Raw genomic sequence first — 21,952 nt, forward strand, 5'->3', positions numbered from 1 at the left:
ATTCGAAAGGATACAATTAGTCTCGGAATAGCTAACACTTAAAGGTTCAGTGTGTAGGATTTAGCTCTACTAAATAATCTGAGTACATCTTCCATAACAGTAAACTTTAAAACAAAGCCAGTTTTCTTAGAATTTTACGTAATTTTTGAAATTATTCAGATGGATTTAAACCTTCGGTATGCTTGTCTTTTCATATAACCTCCAACTAATTAGTGAATAAGAAAAGAACAAAAAGAAAACAAATCAACCAAATAGCTACAAATTGTGGGTTTTTGTTTTTGTTGATTTGTTTTCTTGAATGTAGTGTTAAAAAAGCTCCTTTCAAAAAGACAAAGTAAAAATCTGTTTGAGTAGAGTGCCTACACAGTGGTTGTTAATTAACTTAGATTATAAAGAAAGGAGAACACCCTCACATGCTGACAAGAACAAAAACATTATACAAAGGCCTATCTTGATAAAAACCCCATTCTCTCCAGTCCCAGCAGCAGAGACGCAGAGCACACTGTGTTCATGTGATGTCCTCACAGCACAGTATGTGAGGTGACTAGATCTACACACTTTAATCTGACCATCATGAGTGATATTAATACATGTCCTTTTAAATCGAGCAGGGGAACTTGTAGCGCTTAAGGAGATACATCAACATGCAGCACCATGTGTGTGAATTCACGCTGTTCTAACTCGAGCAAGTAGGTGACCCAAATCTTCAAGGGGAAGTTGTTTCCTTCAGGGCAGCATTCACTGGGGTGAAACATTCACTGTGTTGATTTTCATGACACTGAGCAGAATCTACCACACTGATCGCTACTACACGGACTGCTGCACACCAAGAAACACGTGAGCTTTTCTTTGATTTTATGCTGCCAATACCAAATGCTTTCTCACCAACAGCACACACAGGGACCATAAGAGTCACCTTGAAAAGGATAAGGAAAGTGTCCTTGGGGGATATAAGCCCTTAAAGATTTTACCACTGAGAGAATACATGACACTTGTTACAAACGGGAACATAAAAAGAACCAGTGCATGTCTGCATGAACTATAAGTAGGTTATGAATCCTGTAATCCTTCAGGTTAAAATTATGCTGTGATTGTTTTGCTTCTACGTCACATCTCTCAAGTTAAATAACTTCAGGCTGACATTCTTCTTGCAATTATTTCACCTGATGATGAAATGTGAAATAACTTACAACTGGTTCATTTGCAGTTAAAAGTGGCATGGACAGAGCAGCCGCAAGTGAAGAAAAAAATCATTTTTGTCCTCTTAAACTGTCTGTGAAAGGTCTTGCATCAGCAGAGATTGCTTCCCCCCCAAGCAAACCAAATGCAAATACAAATATGCATGAAGCTTTGTGTGGTCAAGCTTGCTCTAGAGACACACACAGCTGCACTCACACAAAATGAAATAGGACTTTATGTGTGTGCATGCAAAGACGGAGATACAGAGAGGGACAATATGTGAATGCATGGTGACATCCTCTCCCTGTCTCTGAAAGGCGTACGAGGAAATCAATAGTTATTGCAGATGCATTTTCTGGCTGAAAGAGAAGAACACCCGGACAATAGGCTTCATCCTGCATGAAGCACTGCTGAGTCTCCAGGCAGAAAACAGTAAATGTCAGGTGAAGGCCCGTGGGAGTAGGGATCCACTACCTACATCGTGTATAGCTGAGCACCTTTATGCAGCACACAGGCCTGAAGGTGCAGAGATTTCTCCTTTCTGATATTTGTCTAAGCTTAAAGCAAAGTGAAAACACATTTTAAATGTCACAAGATGGAAGTCAAGATAAAAATGAAGTGTTGCACACTGCTGTAATTTCTTTAACCTTCAGCAACTCAATCAGAGAGAGCTGCCTGAGCACTGTTGCTACATCCAAACAAGTGATCCACACAGACCTGAGAGACTTAAAACAGAACATGTCCTCCAAAGTTGCTCAGCTCTGATAAATTAGGATCATTTCAATCCCACAGATAGTTCTAGCTGTGTTAGTTGGACTGGGATTTCTGGGATTATCCACAGATTCAAAGGAAGTAGGGGAATCTTCCTCTTTTCTGCTCCAAACTTGAAAAATTCTCATGAAAAATTCAACGGCCACATTAAACAGTGTCCTAAATATTCTTATCTGTGTCTGATGATGATATGAACAGTGGAACTACTCGTACCCTTTCATCAAAAGGACTATTTCTTTGGAGCAGTTAACCTCCTGAAAAACAGGTTAACTGTGAGTTCTCTCAATTTTCAGATAACCAGGGTAAAAATAGAGCAGATATTTTTAGTAAAAACTCTTGAGGGATAGTCTGACATTGATAAGAGTGAAATTACAAGATTAAACCATTCTTCAATCCATACACAGTCTAGGACAAGTCTAGGACTTGGGTGGATAAGTCTGACTCAGGTGCTTATTTTCCATATTTGTGATTTGACTTGGACCTGAGCATGGACGACTCTGGATTGTCCACCCATGTGTGAGTGTCTTTGTCTTCAGGAAAAGTTCCAGCCAAAATGTTAAAAATAAAAAAAAAGTTTTAACAGATTTCTGTCAGGTATGCATCCACAGGGCTAAGTTAGCATAAACTTTTCATTATGCTACCATTACAAACCAACAGTAATGTTAGCAGCTGAATTGACCCACCCTGGCCCCAAGACGTTTAGTTGGTTGGAATTCTGATGAATAGCGGGTGGGCTGCAGGTATTAACAATGATCTGGCTGCAGCAGAAATTTAAGTGAGACACACTGTACATCTAAGCCCAACACACCACACTGCACTTTCATGTATCCTTGAAATTTCCAGATGTGTGATTACTACATATCCAAAAGGTCCTACAAATTCAGCCCAAGTTAATAATGTGAAAAGTTAGGGAAAGGTAGAGATCATCCTTAAAATGAAAAACAATGATGACAATTCAAACTTAGCTTATTCTTGGATTCAGACAATGGACACTTGACTTTTACTCACCTTGGGTTCTGCTCTCTTAAACTCAGACTCAACTTAGACTAAAAAAGGGGGTATTATGCTTTAAAACTGGATATAAAGTAACATTGATGGGTTCCCAAGCTAAGCATGCGCAGATTTGCAAGAAACAACTTATTCACATGCTATAGAAATCCCTGAATCTGTCTGAAAACTGATCACTTCTATAAAAAAAAGCACAAGATCTTAATCAGATCTTCACAAGGTTTTCATAAGACTTGCTGGAATGATGATGTCATCTCATAAGGATTATCTAACTGGTTCATAACACATGGGGGTCTGCCAGAGGCTGAAATTAGGCCTTTAAAAACATCATTGTAAGGAATCTTCTAAAACTACTATGGGGGTACTGAAAAAACAGCACAATGCCTCCTCTTTAAACCAAGAGGACTCGAGACGAGTATTGGACTCAAGATTCAATGACAAGCATAACTAACATTCAGGTGTCTGCTTTGAAAGTTATGTGAAACTATGCTTACAGTAATATCACTTGACTTTTTTTATTTTTTGTTTGCTTTTACTTTACCCCCTGACAGAATCAGGGTTGCTGTTAGCAGTTCTTCTTTGAACTCAGCAGGTCTATGACAAAGCCAAATGCTTTTGTCCTGCGATGGCTCAGTGCACCACAATATAAAGGGATGGTTACATTAGCAGCTTCTCCATTTCTCACCCAAACCTTCAAATAATTCTTGTCAAAAGAAACAAATAGCATCAGCTATAAACTCTAGGTGAAACTCTAGATGCATTATGCAGAGTAGCACCACCACACTGCACATATAAAATGCACATGTAGCTTAACGTTTTAAGAGAAAGGGAGCTGAACATCTCTCTTTGACCTAACCTGTCTCTGATGGTTCAGAGCTTACAATGGTAACACTGACATTATCTCCTCATCTCCTCCCTCTTGTCCCACTGGAGAGCTCAAAAAGTCAACCTCAGAGTCTCTAATTTCAGACACTTAATGAGATTTTTAATTGGTGACCTTTGGAGAATGGTTTCATCCCAGAGCTCATGAGAGCACTGGAGGGTAGACAATACATAGCACTCAATACTCAAAATAGTATTGATAGCTTCTTTTACCAACAGATCAATTGTTGAGTATGTAGATAGACAGGTTGGGGATTTGTATTGTGTACACATGTGAAGAGCTACAGACGAAAAGTTTTTCTTGCCCAAAAAATCCTACATTTAAACGTCAGGGGTAGTATCTGGAGAAAGGCAATGAAGATGCAACACCCTGCAACATGACCACATCATCAACTCCCTCTGCTGCTCTTCATCAAACTTTTATCTTCGCTGTTTGACAAGTGATGGATAAAGAATAAAGTCTCAATGAACAAAGCCCAGATGAGTCAAACCACAATGCAGGAGTGCTTGCTGGAGTGTAGGTGCAGTTAGTTGGCGTTTCCTTGTGCACCAACAAACACAACCACACTTATCTCTATGGATGTAATGCTTCATAAAAGAGCGGGCTCAGTTTCTTACCGTGGAGAGATGTCACAGCCCTGCTGCATGAAAGCCCCCAGCGAGAACCAAAGTGAGTTAAAGATGCCAAATTCATTGGTCTGCTCCGGACTCTGCTGGTTGGTGTTCTGCTGCGTTTGAGTCTGGGCCTGCTGCACCCCATTGGTGGCTGAAGTTTGCGTGGGCGTCTGTGGCTCTGCTCCCTCTTCATAGTCCTCAGCATGCCACTCATATGGGCTGAAGCGGCTGACGAGAAACAGGACAACACTGACACCGATGTAGGCGAACACGATGCACATCCAGATCTCGTAAGCCAGCGGATCCAGGAATGAAAAGACGCCAGGTTTGGATTTGGTTGGCTTCTTGATCATGATGGAGATACCCAGAGACATGAAGGGCTTAGAGAAGTCAATTACTTCTTCACGGACAAGGGTGATGGTGAGGGGAGCCACTGCCACGTCTGCTTTCTGTGGCAGAGGGACACAGAAAAAAACATATTCAGCGTGCAAGAGTTAACTTGAAATACACCTGTAACACTTTACTCGTATGTCCCAGCTTTGAAAGTGGAAAAATCTGAAAAAAAGCTGAGTTCACTCACCCCGTACACCAGCTCTCCAACCATGCCATTCCACACTTTACTCTCAGGATCTTTGGCTCCATATTTGCCATCTGACACAACCTTAAGCTTGTACTGGTAGCCCACATGTTTGGCTATCTCTGCAGCCAGCTCCACAATGTAACCCTCGTATTTATCATTCCCCACAAGCTGCTCGTGGTTTTTCTTCAGCATCACATATGGAGACTCCTGTTGGATAAAGGGAGGACAACAACTTGTGAGACACTAGTTTTTTGTGGCAGTGCATTTTATTCTCAAAACCTAAAAACAAACATACATTGATGGGTATCATTTCTTGACACAATCTGACATGTGCAAGGAGGTTATTTCTTTTTTTTTTTTCTTTTTTTCTGCAACCTAATTTGTTATGTTAATTAATTCAAAGACAGCATAATGGCCGATAGTAAAGCTTTAGCATACAGTTAAGTTTTATATGACCAATTCAAATCTATGGGAGCATTTTAAGCCTTGGTATAATTTATCAAACACTGTTTATTTCTAGCCTTTTGTTCATAGCTGGGAAGGTTTGGTAGGAAAGATAATTATGTGATATTATGAGGTATGATTTAGCTTTGTTCATGGAGGTATGGGGTGTAATTTAAACACAAAAGGTGCCTTGTGTGATCACTTAGGCAGCACGTTCACGAAGAAAGGAGCATTAATAAGATTATTGAACCAACAGGACATCAAATCGGAGGATGAAGATGAAAAGATTTGTGAAGTTCTCTCCCTCTTTCTCTCTGTCTGCGTTTCAGCCATGGAGACAGCAAAGAAGACACAGCTGACCTCTGCCCCAGAGCCAGCTGCTCCTCTGCTTCTAATAAACCAACATTTGTACATCTCACACTGATTGGGTGTCCTGAGAAATTACAGCTGACATGACACATGGGGCACCACTATGATTTGAGGAAAGAAATACATTTCACATGGAGACCTGCTGAACTCAGAGTGAATTGTCCAGCAGTGCATGCTGGGCCTCAATTCCCACAAGTTGTTATGTGCGCCTGCTTTTAGCTAACGCTGTGCTGAGCTGAGCAAATCCTTCCATCATATTTCATCAGGGTATAAAGAAAGGGGGGTTCCTCTGTGTGTTACAGTTATCTGGGTTCTCCTGCCCGTAGTGGTCGAGGTGAATGTGATGATTGTTACACATGAAAACCCAAGGTCCACTGGTACAGAAATGGCACCCCGGGGAATTGCTGGTGAGAAAGGTCTGGCGTGCAGTGCCTTGAATTGGTGTGCACATACAGACAGACACACACACATGTGAGTATGGTGCCTTTTACACACAGGCATGCTCACATTTGTACAACAAAGCATGGCATGCGAGGTCCACTTGGAGTCAGTCTCATTGACCTGAGAATGGTTCCTCTGAGATCAGCTGCCACTCAGGCATGGTAATGCTGACACACACCAAGGCACACACAAACAGGCAAAGACCATATGTCTGGAAATGGAAAGAAACACATGGAAAAGTGCACACGTACCATTGTTAAAACTGCAAAAATCAACTATGCCTATTCCTCTGGGAGTAATTTAAACAAGCCTTGAGGAAGTTCTGAAAAATTACATAATTTTCTCTGCTTTAAACTGTCTCAGAAAGGGAGCCAATTAAAAGAATGTAAAAGCCGTACACAACCCCATTAATAAAAAACAACTTTTAGCACAGCGAAACCAAATCCTAGAATTTCCTTCGTGGCCCAGTTTTATGGCAGAGACATCAGCCTCGACCTCCTTGTTGAACATGTTCTGCTTCACTCCTCCAGATCTTCTGCTAACCCCACCTTGCTCTGTGTGCACACACTGAGACAGCAGGGATTGCAGAGAAAGTACACAACGACACACTCCCACAAGCAACCAATCAGTGAGCTGAAAAGTTAGAGGGTTTAAAACTCCACTGCAACCCAACAGCCCAATAACTGCTCACACCTTATCTCTTCTCTTAGGTTCAGAGACACAGAACCAATTTATCTTCCCGAGAAAGGGGACACTGATAGGAGATGATGTCAGACACAGTTATTTTAGGTCCACTCTCCTGGGAAACTGCCGCCTTGGGTTTAAATTGGGCTCCTACATGTTTCCTTAATTAGATGCCCATTGACTACAAGTTCAGTTTTACAAAGTTTGCCTGAATGTCTGCATTAGCACCAAACCTGTTTTGGTCAATGAATCCGTCGTTGTCCAAAACATCCTCTCAACAACACTATCTATCACCTTCCAAATGCTTTAGAAATCATTACACTATGCTCGGTATGAACACAGAATTGTAAGATCCCTTATTGAAGAATAAACATGTTAAAGTGAACAATTTTTATATTCTTTTATTAAAAGGATTGATACTTTTTCCCAAATAAACACAAAAATGTACCGAAAATTTGTACCGTTGAGTACTGATATCGATTGCCAGATACCAGTACTCAACGGTACTGATGAGCATGGGTACCGTATCGTTTCAAATGTGAAAGGTACCCATTCCTACTCCTAACTTGAATCCAGATTTCTTTTTAGACCACACTTAAACCTGACTCGTTTTTGGTGATTTTTTTTAAAACAATATATCTCTAAGATAGCAGACATTGGCAGAGAAACAGTAAGCACTCCAAAACACACCATATCTGATCTTAGGTGAGGGGGAAACTAGGCACAATGCAGGAGCACTGCTGGGAGCCCTTCTTTGAATAAACCAAAGTACAGAGTAGTAGAACATACTCGCTGCAAGACGTCAGACAGGAGGACGAGATTCTAAATCTATACATCTGCATGTCTGTAGGCACTAAGTAAATTTTGTCATATTCACCTTATCCAAAGCATAAAAGATTTTTCTATTGATCCAACCTTAAGTGTTGGATCAACAGTTTAAATTCTAAGAGAACTACATCTCCCTTTCTCAGACAGTTTATTACGTAAATCCCCGCATGTTTCAGAACACTGTACATTAACCATCACACATTCATTAAATTCATTGAACATGCTTGCCTTTTCAGTGTTTCTGACGTTTTGGGTTTAATTTTTTGTATCTGTCTTTGACCAGGTGGTTTAACCAGGTTGTAAAGGTTCTGTAAGAGGGATCACCATTCAAGTTTTTATAACACATGGACAGCAATCTGATCCTATTCTGTGGAGTGAACTCAATGTTATGTACAACTGTAACCAGTACTACCAAACCACTGACCCTTGGCCCACTTATAAACATTTTTGGGCACATTTTCATTGAATTATTTTAAGGTTTTTCAGGAAAACTTCAAGACAGATTTGTGAAACTGCAAAAATGTCTTGCACCTGTGTTCTTGAATTAATGAACACCATGTCCTTCTTAATTTGTGGTTAATTTAAGCTTGTTCTGTATGTCTCTGTGCTGTTTTACATACATAAATTCTGTTTTTTCGATTTTCCTTTGCAAATTTTTTTAAGCACTGTAGATAAAAAAAAGCTTAAATTCTGGGTTTATACCTAAATTCACTTACTCACTCAAACTCATGCAAGATACTTGCCTAGTTACTTAGGTGGGCTTTACACGAGTACGAATTTCTACGACTCCGGTAAAATAAACTATGGATCCGGTGATATTGACACACGGAGACGCGTATTTGTCCATGAATCCGCATCTTTTTTGAAAACGGGTCTGCAGGTGGATTTCTGCGTATTCGTCTTCATGCCGTACTTGGTATGAACAGATAAGTCCGGAGAAGACGGTGACCTCATAGCACCCCTCCCACTCCCCGCCCCCCAACCCACGTTGTCACACACAACAACAACAATGGCGGCAGGCGGACTGACTCTGATATTGTTCCAGCAGCTACAAATATTGCTTTGACTATTATATCAACATTTTCTCAGAGAGCATGAACAACACCAGCTACGGCAACAACAACAACAAGTGCTCATGCAGAGACGCAGCATGTTACACGTGAATGAGCACTTGTTGACGTGGAATCTGCCTCGAAGCAGAACCAGACAGGCAACCTGACGACAGTTTTGCGTTGTCGTGTAACTGCACAAGCCTATGTACAATACGATGTGTAAACAGCGATACATGTTTTGATGCCGACGCCAAAACGATACGGGGCCGTCCTCGTGTGAGGAGGGCCTTAAGCTGTAAACAGCAATACTTTGTTCACAGGACACTTATGTGTGGACTCTATGGTGTGTATACCAAGTAGTTACTGAAATAGAAGTTTATTACCAGTTATGCAAAAAGTTCAAAATAAAATCTTAGTTTCATGTTCAAAGACACATGAAAAGAAAGAGACAACATTTTTGACAGTGTCCAGTAGTTAGTGTTCATAATATAAAAGTTCTTCAGTGAGTATTTGCACAAGGACACCTTTATCCTTCATTTATCTTTCCTCCTGTGTGCTGAGTTCAGCTCAGATGGCACCATCAGGCTGTTCAAAACAACACACCAGGTTGTGTTAAGTGTCCTGGCCTACATAACCAAGATGGAGCTGCAGCACTCTGTGAAGGTCTGAGGATAAGACAGTGAAAATTTAATCTGTCCAGCTCATGAGGCACCCAGGTTACCATGACATTTTCAGAGAAAAAAAAACAACACAGCTAACAATTTCTGTCTGATAAACAGTAGGCGGTAATAACAATGGTCATACTGTATGTCTTTGTGGTACAGGATGTTCCCAGTGTCTGAATTTTGATGCAAATTTAATATCAGAGGATACTTCAAGAAGCCTGAAGCCCAGCACTAGATCTTCTTGTGCTACTGTTGTATTATCCTCACATGGGATTTTCTTTTATCTTTGGGAATCACTTTTCCTCGGGAGTCCATAAGACTTAAAGCACATATTCAATAGCTGTTCAATATATGGAGAGAGTGTGAAAACCCACCTGCTCACTGTATAAACTGTGCTGCAGAAGTTAGGTTTATACAGTGAGCAGTGCTGCTGCAGCTGATCTCCAATGTTATAGAGTAAAGAATTTTACATCTCTGTATTTTCCATACACTATATAAAATCTAGAGGCGATACAGTCAAGAGACAGCGTATAGTACTGTAATATGAAAAGAGCACTCCAATCTTAGCAATCTTTTTATAGAAGCAAGCTTCAAGTCAAGAACTTTCTAGCATCAGCAAGAAACAGCGCAACACAACAATGTATCATGACATAACCAATGTGAATCATCAGGTAATGCTGCATTTATGTCCTATAATACAGACGGTAAATACCTGCATTGGAGTGAGGGAAACCTTTTACATCAGCCTTTTATCTGCTCTACACACACTGAGGATCATAAAGCAACAATATTACATCTGTCCGACAGCCCCAGACCAATTCCAAAATCAGAATGAGCCCCAAACCTGCCGATCATTTTTGTCGTAAAATGTTGCGAGCTGTGTTCAAAATAATTCCTCTTCATACATTTAGATACCTACAACCAATCAGAGAAACACAACCCTGTGCAAGGTGGCTTGCTAGGTGATGGCCTAACAATCAGATTTATACTGCTCTGTGTTAATTTCTTCCACATTTCATTTCATTTGATTCACAAAAGGATTAAATGGCTTTTAAGTCTGCTAAATCTATACAAAGACATTCTTCTTGAATTCAAATTTAACATTGCTCAAAAAACATACAACACACTGTTTTCACTAATACTGGTGCAAACAGCTAAAAACAGTCTGAGTAAAACATGAAATTGTCTGTAGGGGGTAATTCGCAACTGCCAACAGGCACAATACTGGAGCAAACTGCACTAATGTACTCTGTGAGTGGTTTGAGCTATCATTAATATCATGATATCATAAATACAATATGATCTATGAATAAGACCAGTAGCAGATAGTAAGGGCAAATGATGCGTATTCCTGGTGCATTAACAGCTGAAATCCTTTCTCAGTGAGTTCCCCCTGTAAGTGATTCTGACTGTAATTTATTGGAAGGTACAAGTCAGGCAGTGAGAGGTTAGCAGAATAAAGCTAGGATTAAAAGAAGGAAGGGAGATACAATCACAGATGTCCGCTGAATTCCCTAAGGGGTCTGAACTTTTAGGAAGTCTATCATGAAAGAAAATGAAAAACGCTACTTCGCCTTTCTCTGTTTTCATTCTCTCTCATCCTCCCCCACATGCCTTAACCTCTCTGTTTTACACTGACTTACCAGAATAGTGGTGACAATGTAAGTCCGGTTCTGCAGGCCTGTCTCATTGCTGCTTCGTATGAAGCTGGCTGTAGTCACATACTTCTCATCTTCGTTCCAGTAGCCAACCTGAGACAAGAAGAAAATGTTAATAACCAGGTCCTGTATTTATCTGACTGCTAGACAGGAAATCTTGGGCCTGAGTCAACAAAAATGATTCACTTACACTGCTTCTTTTATACTGACAAAAAGCTTCTTATCAAAGTTCTTTAAAAATGCCAAAGACAAGAATCCTTTATGAAAATCAAAAGTACATTTAAAGTTGATACAGAAGAGGAGGACACATTTTAGAGTGAGAAAAAAAACTGCCATTATGTTTTTTTTAATCTGTAATATCTTACCAGCTTTGTAAGTGTTCTAACATATTTTTTATCTTTTTGTTTTGCAAAGCTTACATCCATAATGACAGTTTAACATACGAATAATACACTGCTCAGACGGGTACTGTACATATTCAGGATTTCACTTAAAGACGTACTTTTTTAGAAATAAAAAATACAAAAAATATATATTTTTGTGAAAAAGCCCCTCAAGGTAAAATGTGGGATTTTCTTTATAAAGAAGTGAATTTTAGATTAATGCTTGTCTCTATTTGGCTTCTCCTGCTCACAGCGTACCTGTGATTAATCATGTGATTACCTTAAAGCTGCTCTAAAAGGTTACTCCTTCACTTCCATTTAAGCAGAGAAGCACTTGCCTTGATAAATGTGTCTCATTGAAGAACTTTTTTACTCCTAAGTGGTCTCTTCATGGCTTTTTAAGTTTGAATCTTTAGAAGAAGTTAGATAAACTGTGGCGCACACCTTTTATTGAATGCTGTGTCAGGACCGACAATGAGCCACAAGGTTATTTCAAGAATAAGCTATTAGGCAAAGTTTTCAAAACAGGGTCCTTGAGCAAGTACAGATGTTTTTAATTGGAGCCTCACGGCTGCAAGCTTACCTTCTTGGGTCCAGAGGGGGCCAGCTCCATGACACTAACAGTGTAGTTTGTTCTGCGGCCTTTCTCATTGAACTGAATGTGTCCGGTTAGTCCATCTATGCGGACCTGTAAGAGAAGCATGGATATTAAACAACTACCACAGCCCTGACCTGACTGGCAGATGGGTGAACAATGGCTGCTGTGAAGCATGATCCATATTCTGTCCATTTTCTTCATTTGCATGTTCAGCTTACATGCAATGCATGGGAAGCAGAGCCGTTAGTATAGCTCTCATTTATGCCTAGGCCCCTACTGGAGTGAATGACAGACGGAGTATGTGTGTGTGTATGTGAGTATGTGTGTCTGTGTGTTTGTGTGTGTGTACAGTGCAGTGTGTTTGTCTTGGCCGTGTGATGGAGTTAATTGAGCGAACAGGGCTTCAATCTCCTGTCTATCCACAGGCAGATGGTTAGATTGACTCTGAGCAGGCCTCTGCACAGCAACTCTGCAGACAGAGCCTCGGGCTGCACATGCATTCACACACACACACACACACACACACACACACACACACACACACACACACACACACACACACACACACACACACACACACACACACACACACACACACACACACACACACTCTTTTATGTAATTATAAACATGCCCTTACAAACACAAATCATTTATTATACCTCAATAGTTAATAGAAATTGCATTAAACTGTAAGAAAATAACATATTTGACTTTTTATTGTATTTTTAATTTAAAACTGTATGACCTCAAGTCCCTTTCATGCAGTTTTACATAACATGAATCAACTTCCTTGTTCCTCAATTCACATTGTTCTACATGCATTAGAGTCAGTGTGTCATCCAGTCCAACATTTGCATTTCCAGGCCAAATATTACATTTCTAAACTCAATTGCTGATGTCATATTTCATGATGATCATCCCTGAGTGTTACTGCCCGCAGGTTTGTTTACTTGCCGTGATGTCACATTTGATACTGGAGAGCTCTTCTATGACTTAATGTGAACTTTACATGGCAGAATGAGACCTAATTTGTTCAGCCAGCCCCGATTCAGGAGCAGTTAGCCGATGTGCCAGTCAGGAATTTGTACGCGTGTGTGTATGGGTTAATGCATGTGCACATATTAGCCATGTAAATGTACAGACCTGCTGCAGGGCCCTCTGGATGTCTATGCCCTGTCCCCAGGGAGCTGGTGGGTTGGCAAGACATTCTCCGGCGTTGCCCCTGCGAGATATGTCTATCCTCTGTCTCCGTAGATTCTGAAAGGCTGTTGACATGACTTTCACTCCGTCATATGTTAGAGCGCCTGTGTACTGTGACGAGAGAAGGGAACAGAAAACTGATAAAGGTCTGGACACATCTCAATGAATTTGAGAAGACCAGAACAATATCTCAGACAAATCCACCAGCTATGATCCTGCACCCCGGGATACTTTTTCTATTACTTAAATTCAATTTTAATTCTGCAGCTCTCAAAATTGTGAAGATGATCCTCCACCTTGGCTGGTTGTTGTTGCTGCAAATCAACAATCATTTCAAGGTAGAATCACAGTTTTAAAAAAAACAATTTCAGACAGGATCAGAGCTGATCTATCCACCATGTGAGATATAAACCTTGTAACCATATTTGCAGTATACTGCTGACAATCACAAACCAACTGACCTGACAGTAATTACTATAACATCCCACAGGACACCCGTAAGGAAGTCCTCAAGCCATAAAAACACCCATCCTGATTTACTTTGTATTATTTGTAACAAGGACGAGGAGTTTTCTGCATATTTTGAGCTGCCATCAATGCTTTGAAGATAAAAATTAAGGATAAAAAGAGTAATAATTGAAAATATGAGGGAGACAAGGACTCGTACTTTGAGTCCAGTCTTGGGCACTTTGGAGTCTTTGTTGTCAAACTCCAGCCACTGCTGAACAACGCGGCTCACGCTGGGCTCAGAGTTGTTGACAAGCTGGAAGCCGGTGATGTTCGCTCCTCCTTTCCTCAGATCTGTCAGGTCAATGTCCAGGAAACCCTGAGAGAGGACAAAAAACAGATGAACTGACATATGCTGGAAAAAAGGGATGGGAATACAGAGATGTCTTCAATAGACAGTCACTGATTGTCCATTGATTTCAGTCAGAGTCTTGTGAGGAATGTGCTGTAGATACTGTATCAAAAAAGGAAAAAGACACACTGAGGCATTCCTGCTAGATGCCTCTTAGCAGCAGACATCTTGTGCACATGATTTGTGATGTGATATGAAGAGTTGTGACAATCCTGCCCATTCATCTCAAAACTGCCTTAGAAAATATCAATAAAAGTGATTTAGAAACCTCAGGCAGCAGCAGGATCTTGAGACATGGTACCTTCACAAGGACTTAATTGTTCTTCATGTGTAATCTGAAAACTCTTCATTGACATGTTGTCAAGTTGTCTACTTCAGTGTTTCAACCCCAGCAAGGTGTCACAGGAAAACAAGGAGAGGGTCACTACATCAGTGGTTTTAAGGGTTTTTTTTGGCGTGTAAGTCTTAAAACAGATCAATACCTACTTCTAACTCATCAACACGGGTTATGACTTGAAATGGACCTCGGATGTGTGATGTTCAGAGTCTAAAGAGTGATTACTTCTTCATAGATTCTTTTATTTCAAGGACTTTTCCAGGATTAAGGAGGTCATTGCTTCAGGTGGTTGAGCAAAAAAGAGCAACAGAGAAAGGGAAAGAAAAAACAAGAGAATTTCTTTGTGTAACACTCTTATTCCTTTTTTAATCATTTTGTGATCCCTCTGAAAGTACAAATGAAATACAAATTTTCCTGAAGTCATTATACGGCATCCGATGAACCATATGTAAAATATTGTAGAGCAAGTAATGTATGTTACATTAAGTTCTGTATTATACTTTATTTCACCGTACTCTATCATACGCATTACATTATGACAACAAACTGGTCATATCCCATTGTACTGTATCGTATTATATTGACTCGTAACTTATCTTATTGTAACATTTCTTATAAGGTATCCTATCATGTCTTAACATAACAAATTGGTTGGATCAAATTGTATTGTATTGCATCATAATGTATCACATTGTAGAGTACCAAAAATGGCCTTGTCTTACAATACTGTTTCATATCCTATCATATGGTACTGTATCATATCTTATCATATTGTACTGAAGTGTGTCATGTCATGTCACAGCATACCAGAGCATAGCATGTCATACTGTATAATATGTGTGATGCCTCTACAGTGCCATCTAGGTCTAGTGATGTCGTCTTGGAGGTGTGTCTGACCTGTGCTTTTCTCCTTTAGCACACTGGTTGGTGTGACTCAGCATACCTGGGCTGATTTACTTAAACCTTTGCAGTCAGCTGTGTCCCAATTTAGGGGCTGCAGCCTACGAATACTGAATTTGGAGACCGCTTACGTCACAGCGGTGCTTCAAAGGCTGTCTCATGTTAAAGGCTCCATCAAAATGCGGCCGATGTGGCCAACGAATCTGGCCTCCATTTTGGAGCCAAACCCCAGAAGGAGTCCTGTTTTATCTAGTTGTGAAGGATTCCTGGCAACAACTATGTGATTGTATTTCTAATACATTGAAGAAGATTTTGTTTTACTGTTGAAAAAATGTTGTTGTTGGTCTTTTTTTTTTAAAGTAATACACTGAGGAAAACCAGCTCTTCTTTATAAATCTATTAATTATGGAAAACTTCTATGTTTATAAATGTAAACTCTCTGGGGGGAAAAACAAAACAAAACTTGACATTATTTCTTTTTTCTTTTTTATTACAGAGATCCGGACAATACATCAAATCAATTCAGTACTCTAAAAAAGCAATTAAAACTATAAAAGCTTACATTTTACGCGTTTTTTCTTTTTCTTGCTTTCTTTTTTTGTTTTGTTTTGATTTTACAATCCCTAGAGCTTGATCAAATGTCTAACATATATGTTATTTCTTAACTTACATGTGCATTGTGGTTCTACCCTCTATCAATAAAGAAAGTCATGATAATAATAGTAATAATAAAAAAAAATAATAATAACAACAATAATAATGATGATAATAATAATAATAATAATAATAATAATAATAATAATAATAATAATAATAATAATAGTAATAATAATGATAATAATAATGATAATAATAATATTAATAATGAAGTAAAATATTTAAAAAAGTAATTGTAAAAAACATCCTGTTTTAAATGTAAGGTTGTTTAAGTGTTTGAAAATAATGTAAGCCTGACAGGTGAGGGTGAGGCTGTGTGACGTCAAGAGTGACAAACAGGAAATGCTCCGTAGACCAGACCGTCTCAATGCAGTTTGGCCTTTGCAGCCTACACAGTCCTTGGTCCTTCAAGGGCTAAAGCCTTCGTGGGCTGCAGACCCTAAATTGGGACACAGCTTCTCTCTCTTTGCTTTCCCCCTTACAGGTACATTGTATTTTTGTTTTGGTTGGTTGTGTTTCCCTAAGTTTACTTCCTGCTTTGTTTGCAACTGACAACAGTTAGACACACCTCTTCCACTCATGCACACCACACACCACTGATTCTGCTGACCTTTCACACCTCATTCAGCGAATACCAGATTTAAATCCAAATCTTATTAAATAAAGTATTACTTGGGAGAAAAAAAGGGCACATGGTGTTTGTCTCCCTTTTTGTCACGATCTTTTGAGCCAGGTCATGACATAAATGTCCAACCATATGTCTCTTAAATCATGCCTACCATATCAAATAGTGTCAAACTGTATCATATCATTAACGTACTGTCTTATATGGTACCATTCAACAATTAATCATATTACAGTGAACTGTGGTTTTAATGTATCACATTGTATCATATTTTGAATCCTAAAGCATTTCATTTGATTCTATCATACTGTGTGCAACATGTTGTGTCATGTACAAAGTACCTCTGTTTGATATCTACTACAGAATATAAAAGATAATTAATCACCATTTATCTTGTTTATTCTTATGAAAGGGTTGTAAAGGGTCAATAGATGGAACTTGTGATGAAGAGAAATTAATATTTTCAGGAGGTCACCAGCCAAAAAGGTTAAGTTTCAGTGGTAAATAGAGTAATTTATTAGACTGTCGTCACTGTTTCAAATTTAGCTATCAAAGGGATTAATGTAAGAGCAAGGGTTAATGATGTAATGAAAACGACAAATCTTTCTTTTTCACTGAGGGAGGTTTTCCGAATGTGCAGAACTCATCCTTGTCGTTCCCGAGGGGCCAGGGAGAAAGAAAAACTCATTTCATGGCAGGAACCGTCCGAGGCTAATCTGTGATAGACTGAGTCCTCGTAGGCTATTGTTAACAATGGCTGGATCAAAACCTTATGGGCCACTGCGAACAATACCAGGGACGCCTGAGGCAGAGTAGAATGAAGAAAGAAGCGATTTACTGTAATGGTATCTACTACTTGTATTTTTTCCCTTGACTATTATGTGGAGAAGGCTGTTTTTTAGAGAAGGAGAAAGGCAGAGAGTGGGAGAGACAGATTCGGTCTCTCAGCAGGCTGCAGGCTGTCAGCGTGGGGAGAGGAAGAGGCAGACAAGTGGGAATGGGTGGGAGTAGAGACAGGAGCAGGAGAGAAGATTTGTCTGTGATTTGTCAAAGATTTAAGAGCAAACTTTTGACTGATGAGAAGAAAAAGTGCCTCCCTGGAGTGTCTCCTGCTAGCCAGGCATCCGTCTGGCTACGCACCTTTCTAATCTTTTTCTGCCTTTCCTCCTCTGATGTTTCTTTCATGTCGTCTGAAGGTTTCACTCTCTCTTAGCCACAAGTGTACACCACACTAAGACACTCAAAATTGTACTTGTTAGATTCTTTGATCCTCATATCCCCACAGAAAAGACAAGGGGTCTCGTTCACGTCTGCAGTGGCTGGCTGTTATGAAGTACAAATGTTAGATCTTTCATGGTTACCTTCTCCAAGAGAAAAGTCAACAGGGAGAGCATCGCAAGAAAGCTAGCTCAATGACATACAAACCATACCAGAAATACCAGAAAAGGAAGAAAGGCACTATCTACGCCTAACTCCTCTCTCATGTAACCTCCGTCTCCCTAATGTACCTGTGTGTGTTGCCAGGTGTCCATATTTCTCAGTTGAACAGTCAGAGTTATGTCTTTTTTCTGCTCCATGTATGAGCTAATGCAGTGCAGTGAGCTGAAGAGGTTACTATAGAAACCAGCTTTTGCTAACACTGGACATGGAGGGGGGATTTTTCCGACAGACATTTTTAACCACGCTTTCCAAGTAACTCTCTTTCCTTTTTTTTTTCTTTTTCTGCATCACACTCTTTTCCGTTTTCCAGACTCATCCACACACACACACACACACACACACACACACACACACACACACACACACACACACACACACACACACACACACACACACACACACACACAGACAAAAAAGCAAATTAGGAAATTTCTGAAACTGAACAAGGACATGGAAATAGTAATTCTAGTGCAAACCTTTAACGGGACAATAATAAATGACCACTTTGCCTATCAGCTGTTGTTACCGTCCAAGTCTTATCATTATAAATTAAATCTGGCAAACCAGCGAGACAAGGAGGATTGAGCCAATCAGCAGTGAGAAATTGTTCAAGCCGGCAGCTGCATATTAATGCTGTTATTACTGCAGCGTCTGCTGATGTCAATTTCCTCTTCATTTGGTTGCATTTTTGTGAGTCTGATCAGTGCTGTGAGGCGCTACATACCATTTGCAAGGAGAAAATGGCAGCAGACAAAGAGCGCTAATGGATGTACGCCTGCATACATTGGCTGCCTGACCTTTTTCTGTCACTGTCAGTCTGCATAGATTTCTGCCTCTGCCTGTCACAGGTTCCCAGTCTGTGCTTTTTACTCTTAGTCTGATTCTGTGCTGTTATGTCTGCAGGTTTGACAGTGAGGCATCTAATATATGAGGCAGCCAAAGATGGAAATGGGAAGAGAGAACATAAAAGACATAAAAGCAGCTAGTTTTAGGCTAAATTATTTGGCACATGCAAGTCTATTAACCTGGCAATAAAGTGCTGGAGGTCTGGGATCTTGTTAAAAGCCAAATTTAATAGCAGCAAATTGAAAAGAAGTGTAAAAAACACAGACAAATCAAAGAGATCTCACTGGATATAATAAAGATCCCTTACCAGGTTTGCCAGGATGTAGTGGTAGCTCTTTGCATTCTTTCCTTGTTCGACAATCTGGAAGACAAGGACACAGGGGAGAAAGAGAGAGAATAAAATGCCTGTGATACACAAACAGAGGATGGTTTATGTGTGTGTTTGCGTGTGTGTTTACAACAGAGGGAAAGGTTTTGACAGTCTCTCAGCAGCATGTCTGGTACAGTGAACAGTACTTGACCTTGTGCAGGACAGACACAAAGTAGGTCGATAAGACAAAAGGCGCTCAACGGCAGACTGTCAACATAATAAAAGGGAAGTAGCTTAACAAAGACTGGCTTTAGCAGCTGTTTAAAAAGTCAACATGATAACACCTTTATTAATGGCCATCATTTACAGATCACATGAAATAAAAACCATCAAAGTAGTTCAAGAAAACAACCATTTAGACAACCAGTTAGACACAGTAATGAGTAATGAATATGATATTTTTTTTAAACATCACTACACTAGGGTATTACTGCCACGCCAGAAAAAAAAAAAACAAAAAACAAAACTTAATGGTATCGCATCATAACGTGATGAGTCTCACATTATAAAGTGATACTGGATTGCCAAAAAATGACATAACACTCAATCATCGCAATATTTTGTGTTAATGAATTATTACATTATAATTATTTTTGATGTTCAACTTTTCTTGTTAATTTGATTAAACTCAAATTCATGCTTGCTGTTATTGAGCACTGTGGATAATGATATAAATTGTTAGAGTTTGAATTACAAGGAGTTCTGCAGAAGTAGGAATCAGTCCGACCCTATGGGGGTAGTTTCATTAATCATCCATGAGCTGGAGGGGCATGGAGGGTGCCATAGATACTAACTGCATCAGTCCATCGCCACCAAAAAATAGTCTAATTAAAACTGTTTTTTTGTTTGTTTGTTTGTTTTGTTTTGTTTTGTTTTGTTTTTTTAACTTGTGGCACATAAGTACATTGAGGCAACAGATGCTTCTTGCAGATTAACTCTGTCTTTAACTGGCCCCTGAGCAACCACTAACACACAAAGGTTCCTGCATGGATATTTCTCATTTTAATTTATTTAACCTTTATTTAACCAGAAGAAAACCTGAAAAATCGTGCATGTCCTGACCAAGACAGGAGCATGGTAGTTGCTTTTTGCTACCTTATATGTCTTCTTGTTTTTGGATTTTAAAGCATCTTCATTTTTTTTATTATTATTTTTTTGCATCTACCCACCAGCATGATGTAGAGGTAGCTGTTGTCCAGCCTTTGGACTGTCAGATGTTCTCACTGCCTTCAGTTCAAAGGTAATTATACGAGAAACATTTCTGGCACGTTTTGTGATGCCCATAGTGGTGCAATCAGTATAGGAAAGCAAATAAGTAATCAAGAACATTTTCTTTAAAACTGTTTTTTGACACATTTGCTTTTATTAATAGAAAATCTGAAGAGAGACAGGAAATGTGGGGAGTGGAGCGTGCAGGATGACATTCAGTAAAGAGTCGTGACTGGTTGAACCAGTGACTGCAGCGTCCAATCAGTGCTCCAAATCATTTTCTTGTGCCAATGTCATTGTCCACCACAAACATGCCAGAGTGAGATTACAGATGTTAAGATTAAAGATGTCACAGTGCACTTGCAGGCAGATGGTTCCCAAGCACTCTCCAAAAACTTATTGGGCTGGTGCCACAGTAGACTGCCATCATTAGGCTGCATGATGTCTTTGTACGGTTTCATACAGTCTATGCCTCTTCCTAGGATGGTTGCTATGATACTATAGCATGTTTCTTCCTCCCCCACTTACTTCCATTTCCAAAATTATTCCCCTGAAAGCTGTAATTTGATCTTTTGATCTCATACTTAAATAACTTGGAGTATTCCATCTTCCTGCAACTCCATCACGGTCTAATAATACCATCAAATAATGAAGTCTCAGTGCTGAGCAGTGCTCAAGCCGTCCTATACACCTACACTCTCTCTAACTCCTGCTGGCACTGCTGTCATTTTTTACCTGCAGGCTTCACTGGTCAGCCAAGCACAGAGGGTTGGCCTGTTTGAACATTAAAGCAAGAGGTGTAGTGCAGTGCCAGAGCTGGTTTATTTAGAAATGACACCAGCAAAATTGGGCACCACTTTGACTGACACTTTAAAATAGAAATCCTTGTCTTGCTGGTGGCGACTGTCGAGTTTGAAAATGTCCAGAAGCTAATATATATATATATATACATGTGTCATCTCAGCACATTGGACAGTCACATAAACTAAAGCAGAGTGGGCAGCAACCATTCAAAGCCATGCTCTGCCCAATTAATAACCTTTAGTACAGCAGATAAGAGGCTCATTCAGCTGTCTGCTCAGGCACTACGCATGACCTAACACATTTTACTCTCCTCTTCCTCTCTGAGTATTCCCCTTTGTGCACACTTCGAGGGGGCGCACTCATTTGTTTGTGTGCTACATGTGAGTGCGTCTAATGATGCTGTAGGTCATGACAGAAGGTGGCATTTGTTATTAATGGTGACCCCAGCACAAGGCGGGCCCCGCAGCCAAGCCCTGGGCATGGAAAAACTAGCAGGGGAAGAGGGAGGAAGGGAAGGAGGAGGGGAGACACACACCAGCAATGAC

The 21,952-nt window shown here is 39.9% G+C and overlaps 1 protein-coding gene across 1 annotated transcript in view; it reads right to left on the bottom strand.

Annotated features, from left to right (window-relative positions):
- The window catches only part of gria1a (glutamate receptor, ionotropic, AMPA 1a), a 92,460-nt gene that overhangs the window by 38,334 nt on the left and 32,174 nt on the right, over positions 1-21,952 (bottom strand). The window contains 7 exon segments of the mRNA XM_074673854.1: positions 4,459-4,904; positions 5,036-5,242; positions 11,162-11,269; positions 12,143-12,247; positions 13,304-13,471; positions 14,028-14,186; positions 19,332-19,385. Coding sequence (XP_074529955.1) covers positions 4,459-4,904; positions 5,036-5,242; positions 11,162-11,269; positions 12,143-12,247; positions 13,304-13,471; positions 14,028-14,186; positions 19,332-19,385 — 1,247 coding nt within the window.

This window comes from Halichoeres trimaculatus, unplaced genomic scaffold (genome assembly GCF_033239565.1).
Source record: "Halichoeres trimaculatus isolate MK-OKI-2021-1 unplaced genomic scaffold, fHalTri1.1 fHalTri1_scaffold_7, whole genome shotgun sequence".
Classification (NCBI taxonomy): domain Eukaryota; kingdom Metazoa; phylum Chordata; class Actinopteri; order Labriformes; family Labridae; genus Halichoeres; species Halichoeres trimaculatus.